This window comes from Macaca fascicularis, chromosome 16, assembly GCF_037993035.2.
Source record: "Macaca fascicularis isolate 582-1 chromosome 16, T2T-MFA8v1.1".
In the NCBI taxonomy this organism is placed as follows: Eukaryota; Metazoa; Chordata; class Mammalia; order Primates; family Cercopithecidae; genus Macaca; species Macaca fascicularis.
The window spans coordinates 5005189-5030746 of NC_088390.1; the positions used below are offsets into that span (position 1 = coordinate 5005189).

The window sequence follows — 25558 nt, forward strand, 5'->3', positions numbered from 1 at the left end:
CCCACCATGCAGGCCCCATTTTATTGCTTTCTCTCAGTCCTGTATACTAGGCAGAGAGAGCCTCCAGGGTGCAGAAGAAAGGGGCAGGGTGGGCTGGGATCTGCAATGAGCGAGCCTCATGGGGGTTGGGATGGGCAGTGCTGGGCCAAGAAAACCTAGAAGAAATGACTGCAGGAGGACCAGGGCAGCCTCAGCCCTAAACTTGTGGGCCAGAGGGCCACTGGCACTGAAGGGGTTTGGTTCCCACCAGCTCCAGCAGAGCCAGACCAGGGAAGAAGAGGGTTTCCTGGCTCCAGCCTCCCTATGTGCAAGTCCTGCAAAGGGGTCTCCTGTCTGGCTATGAGATGAACAAAGGCAGCTCACAAGCTGGCAGCCTCCAGAGTCCCCTGGGGCTGGGCCTGAGAAAGGCTGGGAGGTCAGCAAGGCTGAATGAAGGGCAGTCCTTGCTTTCTGGAACACTGGCACCTGAGAGCCTGTGTGAATCGTTTCCTCCTGCTGACCCCTGGACTGGGGCCAGGCCTACACACACCAAGGGGTGGGCACACACCATTCTTCCTGTAAAGTTCACAAAATACAGATTGATCAGCCGTGGGAAGGGATCATAATGCCGCGGTGGCGGCAGCCTTTTTCAAAATCAGTTTCCTACTGGAGATGGGTGGGAAGTTGAAGTCGGTGCGCACTAAGGCTGGATACACGGCGGGTACGGGAGATCAGGCACTCGGTTGAAGTAGGCCCCGAGGAAGATGAGGCTGGAGCCCACGCTGAAGAGCACCAGAGCGGCCCAGAAGCAGATGTTGTCAAGGGCATTCCCCATGCGCACCCAGTCGGACACTTCCTGGGGAAGGGATGGCACAGTCAGTAAAGAGGCAGCTGCTGGAGCCAGCTGCATGGGAGACAGTGGGGGGCCTCTGCCGCGCTCCACCCGCCTCTGGCTCCCGTCCCACCTCGCCGGTGGCCTCCTGATCTCTCGTGCTCTCGGCCACGAAGTTCACGGCATCCACACAGCAGCGGACCTCGGGGGCGGCGGCGCCCAGGCTCTGGCAGAAGGCAGCTGGCGGGGAAAACACCGGGGTGGGCCGTTAGGAGCCTCCCCCGTGGCAGGCACCCCCCGCAGCCCGCCGGGCCACTGTGCTCACCCGTCCAGGTCCCGTGCCGGTGCCTCTGCCCCTCAAACACGAGCTCGCTCCGCGGCTTTTTTAGTATCAGCTCCTCCGCGCGGAGCAATAAGCCCACAGACGACGCCCGCCTTGGAGGCGAGGCGGCTCGGGGAGCCTCGGGGGGCGGCGGGGAGCCCAGCAGGCGCGGCAGCAGCTCCAGGAGAACCTGGGTTAGAGGCGGGGCTTAGGGGGCGGGGTTAGTAGTAAGCTCCACCCCCACCGGGCCGCACCGGCCCCTCCGCACTTACGTGGCGCAGCCGCGGGGACATGCTGTGGGTCGTGGGCGTCCGCAGGGACACGTTGAGCACGATGACGCAATTCATGACAATGAGCGTGGCGACCACCATGACGAAAATAAGGAACCTGAGAAGCCCACAATGCGTGACATCACCGCTCCCCCTCCCAGCTACGGAAGGTGCCACGCGCTCTCTGACCTCACAAACACGGCTTCTCCTGGCACGGGTTGGTTACGCCCTCCAGCTGCGCCCCCTGCGCGATGACAGACGCATCCCCCAGCCCTTCTCCCGTCCTACCACTTGTGGCAGCCATGAAGGGAACCCCCAGCTCCCTGGACACCCTGATGTGGATCTACCACTTCCACAGCTCCACCGAGGTGAGGCTACGCCCGCCGAGGGCGGCACCTCGACACTTTCTGGGTAGGTCTCCTGCGCGCCCTGTGACCCTTGCCCTGCTACTGCTCTGCTCCATCTCCAGGTGGCCCTCCAGCCCCCACTTCTGTCTTCCCTGGAACTCTCCGTGGCCGCAGCCCATGAATATCTGGAGCAGAGGTTCAGAGAGCTGAAATCCCTGGAGCCACCGGAGCTGAATATGCAGGGGATGCTGCCTGCCCCGAAGCCCACCCTGGGGCTGGTGTTAAGAGAAGCCGCAGCCAGCCTCGTGAGCTTCGGCGCCACCTTGTTAGAGGTGGGGTACTGGGGGGCTCAGGATACGCGGCGATCTGGCAGCGGGAGCAAGGACCTCTGCCTCCCCGCTAACCCCTGTGCTCCCAATGCAGATCTCAGCCCTGTGGCTGCAGCAGGAGGCGCGGCGACTAGACAGCAGCGCGGGCCCAGCCCCAGACGGCGGGGATCCGGGTGCAGCTCTGAGCCGGGTAGCCCAGGCGGCGGGGCAGGGGACTCGGCAAGCTGGGGCTGCGATGGGCGCCGGCGCCCGGCTTCTAGTCCAGGGAGCGTGGCTATGCCTGTGTGGACGGGGTCTGCAGGGGTCTGCCTCATTCCTGCGACAGTGGCAACAGCAGCTAGGCCTCGGAATCCCCGGAGAACCAGTGAGCTCGGGATGCGGGGTGAGTTGGGGGCCAGAGGCGGCGGCGGCGGCGGGGCTAGGGAGGCACTGAGCCGGACCGTCCCTCAACAGAGCTACTCAGGAGACCTCCAGGTGACGTCCAGCAGCAGTGAGGAGGACGTCAGACCAGGGACTCCATCCCCGTCCCAGCCCCACCCGGCGTCCGAATAAAGCCCAGGGCGGGGCGAGACAGCCAGAGCTTCTCCCGGGGTCTCTGGGTTTTGGCCACGCCCCCACCCGACAACCCCCCCCTTGGCCCCGCCCTTCACACTGGCCACGCCCCCGCGGGGGTCACCGCCCAGACCTGCTCCGCCCTTACCTGCCCAGGAGCGGCACGCTCAGAGACGTCTCTGGGATTTTCTGGGCAATGAGGAACAAGAAGACGGTCTGGGCGAGCAGGACGTTGATGGAGACCGTGCATTTCTGGCCGCCGGCTGGAGGGAGAGCCGGTGAGAGCGGGCCCCGCCTCCCGGGAGCGACCCCGGGTTTGGGTGTGGGTTCGGGGCCACTGCTCACCCTGCGCCGGCAGGAAGTAGGCGAGAAGCACCAGGCCCGAGATGAGCACACAGGGCACGATGATGTTAATGACGTAGAAGAGCGGCTTCCGGCGGATGATGAGCGAGTAGACGACGTCAGTCTCCCCTGGGCCGTCGGTGGCGCCACTGTCGTGGCGGCGGATCACCCCCGGGCAGTAATCGATGGCCCACTCGCCGTTCTCTGCGGGACGCGGGCAGGGTCAGCCGGCTGACGGCGGGCTGAAGAGGAGGCTGCGGCTGTCTGCACCAGGGTCATGGGCCGTCAGGGTGGGGGCAATTCGGGCAGAAAAGGGCATTCTCTTTGAGGGTATGGAAAGCCAGAAGGCAGGACTAGAGTAACAATCGAGAATGATTTCAGGACAGGGGTAAGCTAAACCCGGTTGCGGAAGTCATCCTCCAGTGGCATTGGTCTGGGGCAAGCCCACCCTGGAAGTCCCCTCTCTGGACCCCGTCTAGAAGCGGGTTTTTCTGAGCAGGCGGGGGCTTCACCAGTATAGGCCTCAGTGTCGATGTCGATCTTGTTGATGGTCTCGCCGGAGTCGTCCACAGCAAAGGTGAACTCCACTTCTTCGGCATTGTACGTCTGAGAGCTGCGGAGCCAGGGCCGGGAGCCCACCCCACAAGCTCTGACCCGGGCCCCAGCCTCAGACCCTGCCCTGGAAGCTGGGATCTAGCGGGGCTGCGAGGCCCCACCCCTTCACCCAGGCCCAGCCCGCGCGCCTCTGTTCCCACCTCTACCTCGTACCCGGCTCCAGCGTCCCACCCTGTGCCTACAACTGGCTCCACCTCCAGCGCGAAGCCCCGCCCCGAGGGCGGTGCTTCCACTTGGCCCCGCCCACACACAGGCCCCTCCCATAACCGTCCGGGCCTCGGAGTAACTCTTCCCACCGGAAAATAAGCGAACAGTTCTGCCAATCGAAGGGGAAGTAGGTGACCTCCACGGCGCAGACGCTGCGGTAGATGGCCGGAGGCAACCACGTCACGGAGCCATCCTCGTAGACCAGCACGTTGACGTCGTAGGCCACGCCGAACTGGCCATCAATACTGTGAGCTCGGGGAAACCGAGCTTTTTGCACAGATCTGCACCCTCTCGGAGTACCCGCCCTTCCCCAACCAAGTCCAGCCCGCACCCCAGGCTGGCTTCCCTCCAGCCTGGCATCCGGCCCGGTTCTCACTTGTTTTCCAGAACAATCTCTGGCAGCCACACGAGTTCTGAAGGGACTCGCAGAATTTCTATGCCCCCAAAGTCGTCCTTGCTGTAGTTGAGTCGGTAATCCTGCCAATCCTAAGGAGTGGGGGACGGAAGGACGCGTACCCTGCATCTCCCACCTGGCGTTGCCTGGGAGGGGTGTGGGGGAAAAGGAGTCCCCTGGACAAGACCTAACACTGTTCCCCAGATTTGACTCACGATTCCGATCCAGACGTTAGTGGTGAGAGTCTCCTCTTTTTCATTCTGCAGATGGGAGATGGGGATGATTGAAGTGAGATTTCAGGGCCAGAAGTGAGCTTTAGGACCAAGCTCAGCGGTTGGGGCCAGAAGTGGGGTTTTTGGCTTGTGATGAGGGTGGGGGTATCTTACCAGTGAGATGAGATTCGTCAGGGTGACCTTGAGGCTGATGGTGACAGTATCCTCAGGCTCCCGCACTGGCCTGCTTCCTGAGTCATAGTTGTCGAAGAGATGGTGATAAAGACGCAGTTCTTCGTTCTTCCCCACACCACTGCCTGCGATGGGGTCAAGCAGGAAGGGTCATTGGCAATAATGAAGAGGCTGAATTACCTCTCCTCTCTGCTTCCCCTGGGTCCTCACAGGCCTCTGAGGCTGTGTATTATCCGTATCTGTCTCCTAAACCAATTATACTGTGCCTGGGAACCAAATACTGTGTCTCAGTCTTCATCTTGGTCTCTGTCTTTGCCTTCCCAGTCCCTTTATGTCGGTATCTGTGTGACCAATTGCCTCTCACCCCGGCCCCTGTCCATACCGAGGAGCCCCAAGAGGAGCAGGACCCCAAGAGGAGCCCCTGCCATCCTGCTGCCTGGTTCTCAGGATTATTCTGAGCTCTGGAAGGCTTGGAGGGGGCAGGCCAGGGTGCATGTGTGAGGGGGAGGAGGGTGTTAGTTCCGGGCTGTTAGGGGACTGTCACCTAATCCTCTACTCACTCCTGCTGCAGCTGGGGACATTTTGGCTGCTTCCAGAGGCAGCTGCCCCATCCTGTGTTTCCTGCCCCTGCCCCGCCCCAGTCCAGCGTCCTTTGCCTGGTCTTTGGCCAGCTCCCCAGCCACAGATGTGAGCCTCTCCTGAGAGGCACCTGCAACCACAATCCTAGTAGCAGAGGGTGGGAGACACTGCTTTCAACAGGCACTGATGTCCTTTGAGTAAGCTGCCCTGTGTAGGTGACCCTGCCCAATGAACACATCTGGGGATGTGACACACCCCTTGCCTCCCATTCTCCCCCATGTGGAACACACACTATCACCACCCAAGCTCACAATGCCTGTCCTGCCAGCAGAGTGGCAAAAATCAGCCTCCATAAAGACCTGATAAAGAGACAGGTGGTCACAGGCGATTGGCCCTGCGGTAACAGGGATGTCACCTAGCAAAGGAGATCATGTAAAGGGCCCACCTCCTTCCACAACCTGATCTCCAGGTTTGCCCATCCCCAGCCCCTCTGGATGTGAGCACCAACCGGAGACTTTGTTTCTCCTTGTCTGTCCCTGCTGCCACCTTGTGGTCACAGATGATAGTACCGTCTTCCCCATCCTACTCTCCTAAACACACACACACACACCTGATGACACCTTAATTGATCCTTTCGATTTTTTTTTGAGTCTCGCTCTGTCGAGTTTCACTCTTGTTGCCCAGGCTGGAGTGCAATGGCGCAATCTCGGCTCACTGCAACCTCTGCCTCCTGGGTTCAAGAGATTCTCCTGCCTCAGCCTCCCGAGTAGCTGGGACTACAGGCACATGCCACCACGCCCAGCTAATTTTTGTATTTTTTAGTAGAGACGGGTTTTCACCATGTTGGCCAGGATGGTCTCGATCTCCTGACCTCGTGATCCGCCTGCCTCAGCCTCCCAAAGTGCTGGGATTATAGGCGTGAGCCACTGCGCCCAGCCTCGATGTTTCTTTTTTTTTTTTTTTTTTGCAGGGGGTTGGGGGAGAGGATCTCATTCTGTCACCCAGACTGGAGTGCAGTGGCACCATCATAGTTCACTGTAGCCTCTGAAACTCCTGGGCTGAAGCGATCCTCCTCCCAGCTTCCCAAAGGGTTAAGATTACAGGCATGAGCCACCACGCCCGGGCCTCAGTGTTTCTTAATGCCTTCTTGAACCATTTTAATCACCTGAAGGGGGGCTTATTTTAAATGCAGATTCCTAGGCTCCATTCCCAGAGAATTCTGATTTCGGGACTAGGGTGCCGGGAATCTGTATTTTTAGGAAACTGTCCAGGTGTTCCTTGTGAGGTAGGAGGGGCTGGCCTAAGCATATTTTCTGCTTACACCTCACTTCCTCACAGCAGTCCAGCAAAGCAATGATCACTGTCCTGAATGAAAGGGGATGCTAAGGTCGGGATCCAGGGCCACACACGTAAATTGGCAATAATGCATGAGACTTATCAATCAACTCCATTGATCACGTACACCTGTGTTTATTTTATCCTGCACTAAACACTTTCAAGGCCATCACTTTTGGATCTCCTTCCCCCATCTATGCGGTAGGTCATAATCACCTCCATGTTACAAGCAAGGACACACCAAAGAACAGAGTGTCCATGGGGCTCCTTGTCCATTTCCCACACATGCGTAAACCCTCTGTGTCCACTCCCACGATTTCCATTTCAGACTCCCTTTCTGGGTCTCTTTAACCCAGCTCATCTCGTTGCATGTGGCTAGAACGTGGACTAACTCTCGAGTCTGTGCTGCTGCTTATTCCACAGCCTCCGGGTCAAGGCTTGGGACAATAATTGTGATAAATGCAAGTATTTATTCAAACATTAATGGACACCTACAAAGTTCCCCTTTACAGGGCTGGGTGCTGTGGTTATTGAGATGGATAACACAAGCCTCAAGGAATTATCATCTAATGACAGAGACCTGTCAACAGCCAGTGACACCAGACTATGAGAAGCATAAAAAAAAAAAAACAGGTGCTATGGAAGCCATAGCTAGGGTGAACCAGATCTGTCAGAAAAGCAAGGTTTCGGCCAGGCACAGTGGCTCATGCCTGTAATCCTAACTATTTGGGAGGCCGAGGCTGGAGGATCATTGATCCCAGGAGTTCGAGACCAGCCTGGGCAACACAGTGAGACTCCCATCTCTACAAAAAAAAATTAACAACAAAAAAATTAGCCAGGCATCAAGGTGCATGCCTGTAGTCCCAGCTACTTAGGAGGCTGAGGTGGGATGATTGCTTGACCCTAAGAGATCAAGGATGCAGTGAGCTATGATCGCACCACTGCACTCCAGCCTGGGTGACAAGCAAGACCCTACCTCAAAAAAATAAAGTTTCCGGCCGGATGCGGTGGGTCACGCCTGTAATCCCAGCACTTTGGAAGACCGAGGCAGGTGGACCACCTGAAGTCAAGAGTTCGAGACCAGTCTGGCCAACATGGTGAAACCCCATCTCTACTAAAAACACAAAAATTAGCTGGGCGTGGTGGCCGGCGCCTGTAATCCCAGCTACTCGGGAGGCTGAGGCAGGAGAATCACTTGAACCCAGGAGGCGGAGGTTGCAGTGAGCTGAGATCGTGCCACTGCATTCCAGCCTGGGTGACAGAGCGAGACTCCATCTCAAAAAACAAAAAAATGCAGTTTCTCCTTGTTTTCCTGTGGCCTCGCACATGGACTGGAACCCACTGGACCAGTGTCAGAGACCAAGGCAGCTCTAGGGCCTGTTCCCTGATCTCTCTGTCTCCACTGCTCTGTCCGCTCTCTCCTCCTCTCTCTTCGTCAACACTGCCCATCCCCCCTACTTTGCATGTCCCCTTCCTACAGTGTAGTTTCTGCTTTCTCATCACCTGTGCATCATTTCACCACGGTCTTGGCCCCAGACCAACTTCTTGGCTTCCCTCTGCAGAGGCAGCAGTTTTGTTCCCGTTGCTACTGCCCGATGCTATGAGAGCTTGCGGTGCAGACACTGAAGGAGGGTCATGGGGTTGGCCTAAGACTCTCGTTTAGGATGGATGGTGGATGTGGCAGGCCCTATGACACCACAAGTCCGGTGCCTTTCACCCTCTCCCAGCCCAGCCCACTTCTCCTATATGTTTAGCTCCCAACACGGCCTGTCATGATGCCATTCTCACTGCTAGAGCTGAAATATATACAAATATATTAAATATAGATAAATCATATAGTTAATATAAATTCACTCTATCCTCCCCAGCAGGATTCAAACTTGAAATCGTGCTTCCAAAAGTTATTATGAGGAAAAAAACCTAATAATCTGATCAAAAAGAGGGCAGAAGATTTGAACAGACAATTCTCAAAATAAGACATACAAATGCCAAACAGGTATAAGAAAAGGTGCTCAGCATCATTGGTGATCAGAGAAATGCAAATCAAAACTACAACGAGATAGATATCATCTCATCCAAGTTAAAATGGCTTACATCCGATAGACAGGCAATAAATGCTAGTGACAGTGTGCAGAAAAGGGAAGCCTCGTACACTGTTGCGAATGTAAATTAGTACAAGCACTATGGAGAACGGGTTGGAGGTTCCTCAAAACAACTAAAAATTGAGCTCCATATGATCCAGCAATCCTACTGCTGAGTATATGCCTCCCAAAAAGGGAAATCAGGCCAGGCATGATGGCTCATGCCTATAATCCCAGCACTTTGGGAGGCCAAGGCGGGTGGATCACCTGAGGTCAGGAGTTCAAGGCTGGCCTGGCCAACATGGCAAAATCCCATCTCTATTAAAAGTACACAATTAGCCCGGCGTTGTAGCAAGCGCCTGTAATCCCAGCTACTTGGGAGGCTGAAGCAGGAGAATTGCTTGAACCTGGGAGTTGGAGGTTGCAGTGAGCCAAGATCGCGCCACTGCACTCCAGCCTGGGCAGCAAGAATGAAACTCCATCTCAAAAAAAAAAAAAAGGGCATCAGGATATCGAAGAGATATCTGCACTCCTCTGTTTGTTGCAGCACTAGAACTAGCTGAGAATGAGCAGCACTACAATGGCTAAGATTTAGAAGGACCTAAGTGTTCATCAACAGATGAGTGGATAGGCCGGGTGCAGTGGCTCAGGCCTATAATACCAGCACTTTGGGAGGTCGAGGTAGGAAGATTACTTGAGCCTGAGAGTTCAAGACCAGCCTGGGCAATATAGTGAGACCCCATCTGTAAATAAATAAATAAAAATTTAAAACACAGATGAATGGGGAACCAAGATCATGCCATAGCATCCTAGCCTGGGAAACAAGAGTGAAAACTCTGTTTAAAAAAGAAAAGAAAAGAAAAAAACACAGATGAATGGATAAAGAAAATGTGGTGCATATACACAATGGAGCATTATTCAGCCATAAAAAAGGATGAGATCCTGTCATTTGCAACAACATGAATGGAACTGGAGATCGTTATGTTAGGTGAGATAAGCCAGGCACAGAAAGACAATCATTGCATGCTCTCACTTATTTGTGGGAGCCAAAAATCAAAACAATTGACCTCATGGACATAGAGAGAAGGATGGTTACCAGAGGCTGGGAAGGGTAGTGGGCGGGTAGGCGGATGGTGGGGATGGTTAATGGGTACAAAAAAAAAATAGAATAAGACCTACTATTTGATAGCACAACAGAGTGACTACAGTCAATAATAACTTCATTGTACATGTTAAAATCACTTAGAGTGGGCCGGGAGCGGTGGCTCGAGCCTGTAATCCCAGCACTTTGGGAGGCCGAGGTGGGCGGATCACAAGGTCAGGAGATCGAGACCACAGTGAAACCCCGTCTCTACTAAAAATACAAAAAATTAGCCGGGCGAGGTGGCGGGCGCCTGTAGTCCCAGCTACTCAGGAGGCTGAGGCAGGAGAATGGCGGGAACCCGGGAGGCGGAGCTTGCAGTGAGCCGAGATCGCGCCACTGCACTCCAGCCTGGGCAAGAGCGTGAGACTTCGTCTCAAAAAAAAAAAAAAAAATCACTTAGAGTGTAATTGCATTGTTTGTAACTCAAAGGATAAATGATTGAGGGAATTTTTTAAAAAGTGATTATGGCAAGGATCCTTCAAAAAAACGCTCTCGGCCAGGCACGGTGGCTCACACCTGTAATCCCAGAACTTTGGGAGGCCGAGACAGGCAGATCATGAGGTCAAGAGATCAAGACCATCCTGGCCAACATGGTGAAACCCCGTCTCCACTAAAAACACAAAAATTAGTTGGGCATGGTGGCATGTGCCTGTAGTCCCAGCTACTTAGGAGGCTGAGGCAGGATAATCGCTTGAACCTGGGAGGTGGAGGTTGCAGTGAGCCAAGTTGCACCACTGCACTCCAACCTGGCGACAGAGCAAGACTCCATCTCAAAACAAAACAAAACAAAACAAACAAACAGAAAACACTCTCAGCCCAGAGTCCAGTGTCCCCTGCTCTAAGTAGTTTCACTCAGGTGTGATTTCCATCCATTCTCCAAATGATGGGCTAAATCCTCAAGCACCATGACTACATCATGTATAAACAATACATCACACACACACCCCCACAACATAGAAAATGCAACAGTGGGCCGGGCGAGGTGGCTCGTGCCTGTAATCCCAGCACTTTGGGCAGCCGAGGCAGGTGGATCACTTGAGATCAGGAGTTTGAGACCAGCCTGACCAACATGGTGAAACCCCATCTCTACTAAAAATAGACAATTTAGCTGGGCACAGTGGCTCACGCCTGTAATTGCAGCACTTTGGGAGGCCGAGGCGGGTAGATCACGAGGTCAGTAGTTCAAGACCAGCCTGATCAACATGGTGAAACCCTGTCTCTACTAAAGGTACAAAAGATTAGCCGGGCGTGGTGGTGCACACCTGTAATCCCAGCTACTCAGGAGGCCGAGGCAGGAGAATCATTTGAACCCGGGAGGCGGAGGTTGCAGTGAGCCAAGATCGCGCCACTTCACTCCAGTCTGGGTAACACAGTGAGACTTGGTCTCAAAAAAAAGAAAAGAAAAGAAAAGGAAAAAAGAAAAAAGAAAAAGAAAATTTAGCCGGGAATGGTGGTGTGTGCCTGCAGTCCCAGCTATTTGGGAGGCTAAGGCAGGAGAATCACTTGAACCCAGGAGGCGGAGGTTGCAGTGAGCCGAGATAGTGACACTGCATTCCAGCCTGGGCCACAGAGCAAGACTCTGTCTCAAAATAATAATAATTTTAAAAAATAAGCTGGAGCAGTGGTTTACGCCTGTAATCCCAGCACTTTGGGAGGCTGAGGTGGGCGGATCATGCGGTCAGGTGATGGAGACCATCTTGGCCAACATGGTGAAACCCCGTCTCTACTAAAAATACAAAAATCAGCTGGGCGTGGTGGCGCATGCCTGTAGTCCCAGCCACTTGGGAGGCTGAGATAGGAGAATCGCCTTGAACCAGGCAGTCAGAGGTTGCGGTGAGCTGAGGTCGCGCCATTGCACTCCAGCCTGGTGACAGAGCGAGACTCTGCCTCAAAATAATAATAATAACAATAATAATAATAAAATGCAATAGTGAACAAGACTACATTTGAGCCAACAACCTGCACAGGAGAGATGCTCGTGGGTGGGGGTTACAGTGAGTAGAAATCCTCATCCGTGGATGGCTAAGCCCATAGATGGATGCATGGCCATGGGCCCCACGCATAGACCGCATACACCCGAGAGCGCCAGGGGCTGGAGCTGCAACTTGTGAGTGACCAGTGCATCCCAGGCGCGCACCTGCTGTCTTGCTCCTCAGGCTGGAGGAGTTTCCGGAAGGGGCTCTTGCCACTTCCCAAGTCACAGCAGTGAGTTCCTGCCAGTGCTCGCAGCAACGCTCAGCCACCGTCTTTGTCTAGGTTTGGTTTGCTCACAATGAGGATTGCCTAAGGGGGTTGAGACTTCCTGCCGAGTTAGTGGAGTCAGGCACAGCCCTGCTAGCCAGGGCTGATGGTTCGTATTTTCATAATAAAAATTCCCCAGAACCTAAGTGGGCTGCCTGACAATTCCCCCTACACACACACACACACACACACACACACACAAGCACAGACACACACACACAGAGGCACGGACACACACATACACACACACACACAAGCACAGACACACACAGACACATACACACAAGCACAGACACACACACACAGAGGCACGGACACACACACAGACACACAAGCACAGACACACAGACACACAAGCACAGACACACACACACACAAGCACAGACACACACAGAGGCATGGGACACACACATACACAGACACACACACGCAAGCACAGACACACAGACACATACACACAAGCACAGACACACACACACACAGAGGCACGGACACACACACAGACACACACAGACACACACACACAAGCACAGACACACACAGAGGCACGGACACACACATACACAGACACACACACGCAAGCACAGACACACACACACACAGAGGCACAGACACACACACAAGTACAGACACAGACACACACACACACACAAGCACAGACATACACATACAGACACACACACACAGACACACAGACACACACAAGCACAGAGCACACAGACACACACACACAGGCATGGATACACACACACGCAGACACACACACACACACACACCCCGGGATACTTTGACTTCCAAGTTAGACCCAAAGAACTCAGCTCAACAGGAAGTCACTCCCGTCGCCTGCCGGCTTCTGGCTAGCAGCGCGGAACAGCTGCCCCAGCGGCCAGGCTGCCAGGCCGCGGCCTCTCAGGCTTCAGTGCCCTCACAGCGCAAATATCCCCAGGCTGGCCAGAGGAGGGCCCCCTCTCCATTCCACACAAAGACCTGCTCTTGATCTGTGAACAGAAGTAGGTTCAGCTGAACCAGAACAAGGAGGTGTAGTAGACCTGGATTTTTTCCTTTTTTTTTTTTTTTTTTTTTGAGGTGGAGTCTCCTTCTCTCACCAGTCTGGAGTGCAGTGGTGTGATCTCGGCTCACTACAACCTCCCGGGTTCAAGCGATTCCCCTGCCTCAGCCTCCTGAGTAGCTGGAACTACAGGCGGCACCACCACACCCAGCTAATTTTTGTATATTTAGTAGAGACGGGGTTTCACCACGTTGGCCAGGCTGGTCTCGAACTCCTGACCTCAGGCGACCCACTGCCTCGGCCTCCCAAAGTGCTGAAATTACAAGTGTGAGCCTGTATGAAGGAAATACATGAAGTCATGAGTGCTTTATCTTCCAGCACCCTCCCTTCTGAGAACTATCTGTCTCCAATCCTGTGGGCCCAGAGGATCTGCCTGGAGCAGAGAGAACCCACCCCTGGCCAGAGTGGACTGATCTCAGCGACACCTGACCCAAGCCAGGCCAAAGAAAGTCCCTTCCCTGGGAATGTTCTCAAGCAGAAATTCAGGAAGGCAGTCTGTCTCTGCTGCCACAAGCTATGAAACCTGGATGCATGGGCCACCACATTCATTCCTCATCTTTTACGTAGAATTAGAGAGAATGCAGCTGAGACGCAGACAAGTAGAGACAAGAATGGGCCTCGGCATTCCCGCCCCGTCCCAGGAATACCTGAGGCCCAGCAGAGCGGCTACAGGCCGGCTTCCCACAAGTCCTTTGATTGAATGAGGTACCTCAGCCTCTTTCCAATAAATCCCCCTTTTCTTGGCTTAATATATGAGGATTTTCAGAGAGGGCAGGGTGGCTCATGCCTGTAATCCCAGCACTTTGGGAGGCCAAGGCAGGCGCTTGAGCCAAAGGGTTCAAGACCAGCCTGGGCAACATGGTGAAACACCACCTCTGCTTAAAACAAACAAACAAACAAACAAAAATTAGTCCGGTTGGTGGCATGCACCTGTAGTCCCAGCTACTCAGGAGGCTGAAGTGGAAAGATGGGAGGATCAATTGAACCTGGGAGGCAGAGGTTGCAGTGAGTGGTGATCCCACCACTGCACTCCAGCCTGGGTGACAGAGCGAGACTCTGTCTCAAAAAAAAAAAAAAAAAAGAATTTTCAGGTCAGGTGTGGTGGCTCCCACCTGTAATCCCAGTACTTTAGGAGGCTGAGTCAGGCGAATCACCTGAGGTCAGGAGTTCGAGACCAGCCTTACCAATATGGTGAAACCCTGTCTCTACTAAAAATACAGAATTAGGCTGGGCGCGGTGGCTCACGCCTGTAATCCCAGCACTCTGGGAAGCCAAGGCAGCCGGATCACGAGGTCAGGAGATGGAAACCATCCTGGCGAACACGGTGAAACCCCGTCTCTACTAAAAATACAAAAAAATTAGCCGGGTGTGGTGGCGGGTGCCTGTAGTCCCAGCTACTCGGGAGGCTGAGGCAGGAGAATGGCGTGAACCCGGGAAGCAGAGCTTGCAGTGAGTGGAAATGGCACCACTGCATTCCAGTCTTGGTGACAGAGCAAGACTCCTTCTCAAAAAAAAAAATAAATAAATAAAATAGATAAATAAATAAATAATTAGCTGGGTATTGTGGCATGTGCCTGTAATCCCAGCTACTCAGGAGGCTGAGGCAGAAGAATCGCTTGAACCCAGGAGGCGTAGGTTGCAGTGAGCCGAGATTGCACCACTGCACTCCAGGCTGGGCAGAGTGAGACTCCATCTCAAAAAATAAATAAATAGGCTGGGCACGGTGGCTCAAGCCTGTAATCCCAGCACTTTGGGAGGCCGAGACGGGCGGATCACGAGGTCAGGAGATTGAGACCATCCTGGCTGACACGGTGAAACCCCGTCTCTACTAAAAAAAATACAAAAACTTAGCCGGGCGAGGTGGCGGGCGCCTGTAGTCCCAGCTACTCGGGAGGCTGAGGCAGGAGAATGGCGTAAACCCGGGAGGCGGAGCTTGCAGTGAGCTGAGATCCGGCCAGTGCACTCCAGCCTGGGCGACAGAGCGAGACTCCGACTCAAAAAAAATAATAAAATTTAAAAAAAAAAATAAATAAATAAATAAAAATTAGCAGGGCATGGTGGCACGCATCTGTAATCACAGCTACTCAGGAGGCTGAGGCAGGAGAATTGCTTGAACCCAGGAGGCGGAGGTTGCAGTGAGCCTAGATCACGCTACTGCACTCCAGCTGGGCAACAAGGCAAGACTCTGACAAAGAGAAAGAGAGAGGAGAAAAAAAAGAAAAAGAAAAAAAATGAAGCCAAGAAAGTCGTAGAGCAAAACAAGAATCAATGAAGTAATTAGTATTTCAGAGGAAAGAAGGCCTTTCTTCCTTTCCCTAGAACCCAAATCAGAGACCACAAAGAAAAAGAAAAAATACATCAACTTCTGTAGGGCAAAAACTATAAAGTGAAAGGCAGGCGAATAACAAACTGGGAGAAAATGTCTGCAACCAGCCACTTATCTGCTGTATTTATAAAGCCCTCAGAGAAAGCCATGAAGAGCTGACAAAACCTGGGCTGCCGGCAGATGTAAAAGCACCGCAGGGAAACGGTGAGGAACTCCAGGAGAGAGGAAGCCCTGGATTTGGAGAACAGCACACCAGAGGGGGGCTGGTGCCTGGGAAAGAGATGAACAAAAATGGTAAAAACTCCAAAGTGATTTCAAAGAGGGATAAAAATGTGGAGGGTGGGGGAGGGGGAGATGGAGAGATAGAGGAGAGGGAGGCCACCAGGGTGGCCCCAGGCCCAGGGCTAAGCGCTCACCCTCCCCAGGAGGCAATCTCTTTACCAACTTGGGTAAAGAAGAGAAAACAAAAGTCCTTGAGACTTACCAGTACAGGAAGAAGAGTCCATACCGGTCATCTTGTTAGAAAAGATCTCGGCCAGGCGCAGTGGCTCACGCCTGTAATGCCAGCACTTTGGGAGGCCAACGCGGGCGAGTCACCTGGGGTCAGGAATTCAAGACCAGCCTAGCCAACATGGAGAAACTCTGTCTCTACTAAAAATACAAAATTAACTGGCTATGGTGGCAGGTGCCTCTAATCCCAGCTACTCGGGAGGCTGAGGCAGGAGAATTGCTTGAACCTGGGAGGTGGAGCGTGCAGTGATCTGAGATCGCACCACTGAACTCCAGCCCGGGCAACAGAGTGAGCCTCTACTGCAATAAAAAAATTTAAAAAGAAAAAAGAAAAAAAAGAAAAGTAAAGATCTCGAATCCGCTTCTCACTTCAGCACAGAGGCAGAGGACGAGAATGAATCGATAAGGAGAGTCTCCATGTCAGCAAAGGATGGACACTGCTTCACGGGCAGTTTCCACCACATCGTGGGCTTTGCCTTCAGGAAGTGAGAAGGTGGTGGTAGAGATGATGCCGCTGCAGAAGCCAGATGAGGGTCCAGCTGCTCTTGAAAGTTCAGGAGGAAAGGATTCAAAATCAGAGAAAAACTACTAAGAACTCCCAGTTCCTAAACAGTTTGATGAGGTGGGAATCCCAAACAGAAAGGAGGCAAGAAGTAATGACAGCTGGGCATGGTAGCTCATGCCTGTAATCCCAGCACTTTGGGAGGCCAAGGTGGGCGGATCACCTGAGGTCTGGAGTTCGAGACCAGCCTGGCCAGCATGGTGAAACCCCATCTCTACTAAAAATACAAAAATTAACTGGGTGTGATGGCACATTGCTGTAATCCCAGCTACTCAGAAGGCTGAGGCAGGAGAATATCTTGAACCCGAAGACAGAGGTTGCAGTGAGCCGAGATCGTGCCACTGCACTCCATCCTGGTGACAGCGCAAGACTCCGTCTCAAAGAAAAAAAGAAAGAAAGAAGTATACCTGTCACCCAGATTGGAGCACAGTGGTGCAATCTTGGCTTATTGAGCCTGCTGGGCTCAATGATCCTCCTGCCTCAGCCTCCTGAATAGCTGGGATTACAGGCACACACCACCACACTTGGCTAATTTTTTTTAACGTTTTCATCAAGACAGGGTCTCCCCATGCTATGTTGTCCAGTCTGGTCCCAAACTCCTGAGGTCAAATGATCCTCCTGCCTTGGCCTCCTGGGTAGCACCAACTGCAGCCTCACTTGACCATGGCTGGCCTGACTTTTAATGCTCTTACTACCGATACTTATTTATACTATTAATACTAAAAGTAAATAGAAGTCCATTTTTATTTAATTTTAATTTTTATTTATTTATTTTTTGAGACAGATTCTCACTCTGTTGCCCCGGCTGGAGTGCAGTGACGTGATCTCAGCTCACTGAACCTCCGCCTCCCAGGTTCAAGCAATTCCCCTGCTTCAGCCTCCTGAGTAGCTGGGACTACAGGTGTGCACTACCACGCCCTGCTAATTTTTTGTATTTTAGTAGAGACGGGGTTTCACCATGTTGGCCAGAATGGTCTCGATCTTCTTACCTCGTGATCCACTGGCCTCGGCCTCCCAAAGTGCTGGGATTACAGGTGTGAACCACTGCGCCCAGCCGGAAGTCTATTTTTATTTTTATTTATTATTTTTATTTTTATTTTTTTGAGACAGAGTCTCACTCTGTCACGCAGGCTGGAGTGCAGTGGCACGATCTTGGCTCACTGCAAGCTCCGCCTCCCAGGTTCACACCATTCTCCTGCCTCAGCCTCCTGAGTAGCTGGAACCACAGGCGCCCGCCACCACGCCCAACAAATTTTTTGCATTTTTAGTAGAGACAGGGTTTCACTGTGTTAGCCAGGATGGTTTCAATCTCCCGACCTCGTGATCCGCCCACCTCAGCTTCCCAAAGTGCTGGAATTATAGGTGTGAGCCACCGCGCCCGGCTTATTATTACTATTTTTGAGACAGGGTTTTGCTCTTGTTGCCCAGGCTGGAGTGCAATGGTGCAATCTCGGCTCACTGCAACCTCTGCCTCCTGGGTTCAAGCGATTCTCCTGCCTCAGCCTCCCAAGTAGCTGGGATTACAGGCATATGCCACCATGCCCGGCTAATTTTGTATTTTTAGTAGAGACAGGGTTTCTCCATGTTGGTCAGGCTGATCTCAAACTCCTGACCTCAGCTGATCCGCCCACCTCGGCCTCCTAAAGTGCTGGGATTACAAGCATGAGCCACTGCGCCAAATCTATATTTAAAAAGAAAGTGGTATCCGAGTTAGGTGGCTCTCATCTGTAATCCCGGCATTTTGGGAGGCCAAGGCTGAAGGATAGCTTGAGCTCAGGAGTTCTAGACCAGCCTGGAACATAGTGAGACCCCCCCCCAAATCTCTACCAAAAAAAAAAAAAAATCTTAATTTTAATGTTCAAACATCGTTTTAGGCTGGGCGCAGTGGCCTGTAATCCCAACACTTTAGGAGGCTGAGGCAGGCGTATCACTTGAGGTCAGGAGTTTAAGACATGGTGAAACCCCGTCTCTACTAAAAATACAAAAATTAGCTGGGCGTGGTGGCAGGTGTCTGTAATCCCAGCTGCTTGGGAGGCTGAGGCAGGAGAATCGCTTGAGCCCGGGAGGCGGAAGTTGCCGTGAGCCGAGATCATGCCACTGAACTTTAGCCTGGGGTACAAAACAAGACTCTCTCAAAAAAAAAAAAAAAAAAAAAGACATCAGAGGAAGCTTATAAAAGTGAGACATGAGACAGAGAGAGAAGCCCAAGGAGTTCCTTATTTAATGTTTTCCATCCTCTCCCAATCCACGGAAAAGCTCCTGTCTCTTAGAACATGGGCTGTGCTTCTGAGCGCCTGCTGTTCCAAAGTCTGCCATCCAGAGGGACAGACAGACATTAAAACAAAGTAGCAGAACAACTTTGGCAAGGTGCCCTAGGAATTTATAACACAGTAGCTAATCCAGTCTAGAAAGCTCAAAATACACTTTCTCTCCTGGAACTGACCCGGAGCTAGAGCCACCAACTGATCAAATGCCTACTAACAGTGCTCATGTTTAAAGTCCAAGATCCCCCAGGTGACAGATTAATTAGCGACTCTCTCATGCAAACTTTGGATAGAAACATTCTACTTCAACTGTCCAGGCACCTTATCGGACTCAGGATCAGTTCCACGGAACCCCACTTTTGATTCTAACTTTTGTTTTAGGTGGACTCTTGGTTACAAAGAAAAAGGAATAAACTTAAATCACTTATTTATTTATTTATGTGTGTGTGTATATATATAAAATATATATATATATATATATTTTTTTTTTTTGAGACGAGGTCTCACAGAGTTGCCAAGTCTATAGTGCCACCATTACAGCTCACCGCAGCCTTGACCTCCCAGGCTGAAGCAATCCTCCTATCTCAACCTCCCAAATAGCTGGGACTACAGGTCCACACCATCACACCCAGTTAATTTTTAAATTTTTTTGTAGAGCCGAGGTCTCACTGTGTTGCCCAGGCTGGTCTTAAACTCCTGGACCCAAGCAATCCTCCTACCTCAGCCTCCCAAAGTGCTAGAATTACAGGCATGAGTCATCGCTTCTGGCTTTTAAATCACTTTTTATTTTTTGTATTTATTTATTTTTCTTTTTTTGAGATGGGATCTCGCTCTGTCACCCAGGCTGGAGTGCAGTTGCACGATCTCAGCTCACTGCAATCTCTGCCTCCTGGGTTCAAGCGATTCTCCTGCTTCAGCCTCCAGAGTAGGTGGGACTACAGGCACCTGCCACCACGCCCGGCTAATTTTTGCATTTTTAGTAGAGACGGGGTTTCACCATGTTGGCCAGGTTGGTCTCGAACTCCTGACCTCAGGTGATCCACCCACATCGGCCTCCCAAAGTGCCAGGATAACAGACATGAGCCACCATGCCAGGCCTAATTTTTGTATTTTTATTTATTTATTTAGACAGAGTCTCACTCCGTCACCCAGCCTGGAGTGCAAGTGGCAAGATCTCTGCTCACTGCAATCCTCGCCTCCCAGGTTCAAGGGATTCTCATGCCTCAGCCTCCTGAGTAGCTGGGATTACAGGCATGCACCACCACACTAGGCTAATTTTTTAAAATATTTTTCAATACAGAAGGGATTTCACCATGTTGCCCAGACTTGTCTTGAACTCCTGGCCTCAAGTGATCCACCTGCCTCAGCTTCCCAAAGTGTTGGGATTACAGGCGTGAGCCACTGCGCCCAGCCTATTTTTTTCTTTTTTTAAATTTTATTTGTTGTTGCTTCTCGAAGAACAGAACTAAGCCATAGACAATGTGCCCAGAGTCAGCTAAATCATTTTTTTTTTTTAAGGAAAGTTTTTCAGTCATCATGACTAATTAATTCTGGCAAGAATTACCAGTGGATAGCCAGGCACGGTGGCTCACACCTGTAATCCCAGCACTTTGGGAGGCTGAGGTGTGCAGATCACGAGGTCAGGGGTTCGAGACCAGCCTGGCCAACATGGTGAAACCCCGTCTCTACTAAAAATACAAAAATTAGCCGGGTGTGGTGGCGCATGCCTGTAATTCCAGCTACTCAGGAGGCTGTGGCAAGAGAACTGCTTGAACCGGGAACCAGGAGGCAGAGGTTGTGGTAAACTGAGATCATGCCATTGTACTCCAGCCTGAGCAACAAGAGTGAAACTCTGTCTTTAAAAAAAAAAAAAAAAAAAAAAAAAAAAATTATCAGTGGATGCTGCAGGATATAGGCCAGAGTTTGAGAAGGAACAAGATATTTACATAGTAGCAAAGTATTTCTCCACAAAAGTGCTCCTTGGTTACAAAGTAAAAACCAGAATCTCCACAGTGGAGAAACGTGGTAGATGCCACCTTAACCAAGGGGTCAAAGTTAACATCCCCATTAAGGGTGAAGTTGATATAATGTGTTTCCTGATACAATGTACCAAGAACGATCCTGGTGTGATATTCCTGCCAGAAAAACATAACCCAAATACAATCTTGTGGAAACATCTGACAAATTGAGGGAAACGCTACATAATTACTGGACTATAATTTTCAAAAATGTCAAACTTATGAAAAATAAAGACAGGTTAAGGAACTAAAGCAAATTAAAGTGATATGGTCCTGGATTGGATTCTGGACAGGAAAAAAAAAAAAAGCCAAAAAAAAAAAAAACCTATCAAAACTATCAAGGACATTTTAGGACAATTGGCCAAATGGGATTATGAACTGTGGATTGGATATTAGTATTAGTATTGTATCAATATGACATTTCCTAAAATTAATAACTGCACTGTCCTATATAAGGAAATGTCTTTGTTTTAGGAAACACACACTGAAATATTTAGTGGTAAAGAAACACAATGTCTTCAGCTTGTTCTCAAATGGTTCCAGGAAAAAACACTTAAGAGGGAGAAAGACAGGATGATCAAGCAAATTAGACAAAATGTTAACACATGGTGAATCTGGGAAAAGGGCATGTAGTTCTTTGTACTCTTCTGGTTTTTTTCTGTAAGTTTTAAATTATATAAAAATAAAATCTTAGCAAAAATGCTAATGTCTGGGACTCACACCCCCCCCCAGTTTCTTATTTTAATGTATTAATTCATTATTTTTATTATATTATTTATTTATTTATTTTGAGGTCATGTCTTGCTCTGTCACCCAAGCTGGACTGCAGTGGTGCAATCTCAGCTCACTGCAACCTCCACCTCAGGGTTCCAGTGATCCTCCCACCTCAGCCTCCCAGTAGCTGGGATTACAGGCACGTGCCACCCCGCCTGGCTAATTTTTGCATTTTTAGTAGAGATGGGGTTTTGCCATGTTGCTCGTGGCGTCAAGTGATCCGCCTGCCTCGGCCTGCCAAAGTGCTAGGATTATAGGCGTGAGCCACTGTACCTGGCTTGTCACACTCAATTTCTGATTTAACTGTCTAGGGGCAAGGGGTGGGCATGGGCTTGTCCTAAAGAAATTCTTGCACATATGCCCTAACATAATGTAGAAGACTTTTCATAACACTATATATTTTTTTTTTACTTTTTTTTTTTTTTTTGCCACCCAGATGGGAATGCTGTGGTGTGATCATGGCTCACTGCACCCTGGACCTCTGGACCTCAAGTGATCCTCCCACCTCAGCCTCCTGAGTAGGTGGGACCACAGGCACCTGCTACCATACCTGGCTGATTTATTTTTGTTTTCATTTTTAGCAGAGATGAGGTCTCCCTATGTTGCCCAGGCTGGTTTCAAGCCTCTGCACTCAAGCAATCCTTCTGTCTCAGCCTCCCAAACTGCTGGGATTACAGATATGAGCCACTGCACCTGGCTATTATTTATAATGGGGGAGAAAAGTGGAAACAAATGATCATAAACAGCAGAGGGGAAAAATGCCCTTTACTCACTGAATACAGTAAAGCATTGCGAATGAATGAATTATAGCTGTGGGTACATCAATATGAATATGTCTTAAAAATGTAATGTTTGGCCGGGCATAGTGACTCACGCCTGTAATCCCAGCATTTCCCGAGTCCAAGGTGGGTGGATCACTTGAAGTCAGGAGTTTCAGACCATCCTGGCCAACATGGTGAAACTCCATCTCTAGTAAAAACACAAAAATTAGCTGGGCGTGGTTGGGCACACCAGTCACCGGGGAGGCTGAGACAGGAGAATTGCTTGAACCCAGGAGGCTGAGGTTGCAGTGAGCAAGAGCGCACCATTGCACTCCAGCCTAGGCAACTAGTGTTAACGCAAAAGTGTTTAGGACACTGGAGAAAAAAATACAGTATTAAATGGCTGCTGCTCTTAGAAGTAGGCCCAGCCCGCAGTTAGAGACCAAGAGGAATGGCTGCCTGGCGCCCTGGACAGATTTGGTGCGGCCCTTCAGGCAAGCAGGAGACCCTGCCTGGAGAAGCCCCGGTGAGATGGCTGGGGCCTGGCTGCAAAGGAACCAAGAGTCTGGTGTTTTCCCATTTGCTAGTGAGAGGCAGCATCTTGCTCATGATGTGGGGGGTCTGGAGCTTAGGAAAAGGACTTCGGATGCTGAGCAGCTGAGAGGAGTGACAGATACCATCCCAGGATCTCAGAAGACGTGAGACTCACGAAGCAACAGTAAGCAAGGAAACCAGCTAATGCACTGGCAAGTCTAAGAAAGCTCTAAGCCGGGCGCGGTGGCTCAAGCCTGTAATCCCAGCACTTTGGGAGGCTGAGACGGGCGGATCACGAGGTCAGGAGATCGAGACCATCCTGGCTAACACGGTAGAAACCCCGTCTCTACTAAAAAATACAAAAAACTAGCCGGGCGTGGTGGCGGGCGCCTGTAGTCCCAGCTACTCGGGAGGCTGAGGCAGGAGAATGGCGGGAACCCGGGAGGCGGAGCTTGCAGTGAGCCGAGATCGCGCCACTGCACTCCAGCCTGGGCAACAGCGTGAGACTCCGTCTCAAAAAAAAAAAAAAAAAAAAGAAAGCTCTAACTGATGTTTTAAAATGGAATCAGGTGATGAAAGACTCAAGCCCAGGAGTTTAAGATCTGCCTGGATAACCTACTGAGACCTCATCTCTTTGTGTTTTTTTGTTTGTTTGTTTGTTTGAGTTGGAGTCTTGCTCTTGTTGCCCATGCTGGAATGCAATCGCATGATCTTGGCTCACTGCAACTTCCGTCTTCCGGGTTCAAGAGATTCTCCTGCCTCAGCCTCCCAAGTAGCTGGGATTACAGGCACCCACCACCACACCTGGCTAATTTTTTATTTTTAGTAAAGATGGGGTTTCACCATGTTTGTCAGGCTGGTCTCAAACTCCTGACCTCCCGTGATCTGTCCACTTTAGCCTCCCAATGTGCTAGGATTACAGGTGTAAGTCACTGTGCCTAGCCTAAAAATTTTTAAATTAGCTGGGTGTGATGGTGGGCACCTGTAGTCCCAGATACTTAGAAGGCTGAATTGGGAGGATTGCTTGATCCTAGGAGCTGGAGGTTGCAGTGAGCTATGATCACACCACTATACTCCAGCCTGGGTGACAGAACGAGACCCTGTCTCAAAAAATAAATAAATAAGTCAACAAATACATAAAATACAGTATAAGTAGTAATCTATAATTTAAATTCTCGATGATATTTCATGGAACATGAAGGGGTAGGGATAGAAAACAAAACACATTCTAAGAACCTCATCTTGTTTTGGGTGCAATCAATAGTTATTAATTCTAGATTTTGATAGAAAGTTACATTTAAATGTTAAGAATCAATGAATGGTAGCGGGTGTGGTGGCTCACGCCTGTAATCCCAGCACTTTAAGAGGCCGAGGAGGGTGGATCACCTGAGGTCAGGAGTTCAAGAACAGCTTGGCCAACATGGTGAAACCCCATCTCTACTAAAAATACAAAAATTACCCAGGCGTGGTGGCGCACGCCTGTAGTCTCAGCTACTCGGGAGGCTGAGGCAGGAGAATTGCTTGAACCTGGAAGGAGGAGGTTGCAGTGAGCTGAGATTGCACCACTGCACACCAGCCTGGGCAAAGAGCGAGACTCCATCTCAAAAATAGATAAACAAACAAATAAATAAATTAAATAATTCTGCTACATGCTGTTTGCAAGAGACAACAAAAACAAATTGGTAAAAAGCTGGAAAATGTCGGGCGCGGTGGTTCATGCCTGTAATCCCAGCACTTTGGGAGGCCCAGGCAGGTGGATCACCTGAGGTCAGGAATTCACGATCATCCTGGCCACCACAGTGAAACCCCATCTCTACTAAAAATACCAAAAATTTAGCTGGGCACCTGTAATCCCAGCTACTTGGGAGGCTGAAGCAGGAGAATCACTTGAACCCAGGAGGCAGAGGTTGTGGTGAGCCGAGATCGCGCCACTGCACTCCAGCCTGGGCAATAAGAGTGAAACTCTATCTCAAAAAAAAAAAAAAAAAAAAAAAAGCTGGAAAATAAGAGAATAAGTTATGGCATAAAAATACTAATACAGGCCGGGCGCAGTGGCTCAAGCCTGTAATCCCAGCACTTTGGGAGGCCGAGACGGGCGGATCACGAGGTCAGGAAATCGAGACCAGCCTGGCTAACACGGTGAAACCCTGTCTCTACTAAAAAAAAAAATACAAAAAAACTAGCCGGGCGTGGTGGCGGGCGCCTGTAGTCCCAGCTACTTGGGAGGCTGAGGCAGGAGAATGGTGTAAACCTGGGAGGCGGAGCTTGCAGTGAGCTGAGATCCGGCCACTGCACTCCAGCCTGGGCAACAGAGCAAGACTCCGTCTAAAAAAAAAAAATACTAATACAAAGAAACAAATATAGCAATATTAATGCCAAAAAAAAAAAAAGAATTCAAAACAGAAAGCATTAAAAGGAACTAAGGGGGATATTTCATCTTTATAAAAGGTATAATATACCAAGAAGGTATAATAGTTGTAGTGGGCTGAAGGATGGCTCCCCTCAAAAAATATGTCCATATCCTAATCCCTGACATCTGGGAATGTGATCTTATTTGGAAAAAGGATCTTTGAGATGTAAATGAGTTAAGGGCCTGAGATAAGGAGATCATTCTAGATGATCCAAGAGGACCCTAAAACCAATGACATGTGTCCTTCTTTTTTTTTTTTTTTTTTTTTTTTTTGTTGTTGAGACAGAGTCTCGCTCTGCCGCTCAGGCTGGAGTGCAGTGGCCGGGTCTCAGCTCACTGCAAGCTCTGCCTCCCGGGT

At 50.7% G+C, this 25558-nt stretch overlaps 2 protein-coding genes across 7 annotated transcripts; one reads left to right on the top strand and one right to left on the bottom strand.

The window, feature by feature from the left end:
• Window positions 1-2: 2 nt before the first annotated feature.
• CHRNE (cholinergic receptor nicotinic epsilon subunit) lies at window positions 3-15998 on the bottom strand. 3 transcript variants are annotated; one of them, XM_045376342.3, is made up of 12 exons: window positions 15852-15998; window positions 4575-4717; window positions 4404-4448; window positions 4171-4280; window positions 3884-4039; window positions 3485-3585; window positions 2976-3176; window positions 2779-2893; window positions 1406-1520; window positions 1137-1323; window positions 945-1051; window positions 3-835 (listed from the first exon to the last, which is right to left on the bottom strand). In XM_045376342.3, the coding sequence occupies exons 1-12, from the start codon at window positions 15880-15882 to the stop codon at window positions 680-682; spliced, it is 1467 nt and encodes a 488-aa protein (XP_045232277.1). In that variant the 5' UTR covers window positions 15883-15998; the 3' UTR covers window positions 3-679. The 3 variants fall into 3 exon arrangements, with proteins under 3 accessions (XP_045232277.1, XP_005582649.2, XP_065388335.1); XM_005582592.5 differs by lacking the exon at window positions 15852-15998 and adding an exon at window positions 4975-5055; XM_065532263.2 differs by lacking the exons at window positions 3884-4039; window positions 15852-15998 and adding an exon at window positions 4975-5055.
• Window positions 1398-4870, top strand: C16H17orf107 (chromosome 16 C17orf107 homolog). 4 transcript variants are annotated; one of them, XM_005582589.4, is made up of 4 exons: window positions 1398-1770; window positions 1872-2081; window positions 2173-2460; window positions 2532-4870. In XM_005582589.4, the coding sequence occupies exons 1-4, from the start codon at window positions 1654-1656 to the stop codon at window positions 2628-2630; spliced, it is 714 nt and encodes a 237-aa protein (XP_005582646.3). In that variant the 5' UTR covers window positions 1398-1653; the 3' UTR covers window positions 2631-4870. The 4 variants fall into 4 exon arrangements, with proteins under 4 accessions (XP_005582646.3, XP_005582647.3, XP_073874456.1 ...); XM_005582590.4 differs by having other exon boundaries at window positions 2173-2442; XM_074018355.1 differs by having other exon boundaries at window positions 1872-2442.
• Window positions 15999-25558: the final 9560 nt, after the last annotated feature.

Excerpts from the sequence above, each read along its gene's own strand:
- C16H17orf107 (XM_015437502.3), top strand. The coding sequence starts at position 1,654 with ATGACAGACGCATCCCCCAGCCCTTCTCCCGTCCTACCACTTGTGGCA. Across the intron at positions 1,771-1,871 it reads ACTTCCACAGCTCCACCGAG|GTGGCCCTCCAGCCCCCACT; the intron begins GTGAGGCTACGC and ends CTCCATCTCCAG.
- CHRNE (XM_005582592.5), bottom strand. The coding sequence starts at position 5,020 with ATGGCAGGGGCTCCTCTTGGGGTCCTGCTCCTCTTGGGGCTCCTCG. Across the intron at positions 4,040-4,170 it reads GAGATTGTTCTGGAAAACAA|TATTGATGGCCAGTTCGGCG; the intron begins GTGAGAACCGGG and ends CCGAGCTCACAG. Across the intron at positions 3,177-3,484 it reads CGACACTGAGGCCTATACTG|AGAACGGCGAGTGGGCCATC; the intron begins GTGAAGCCCCCG and ends CGCGTCCCGCAG.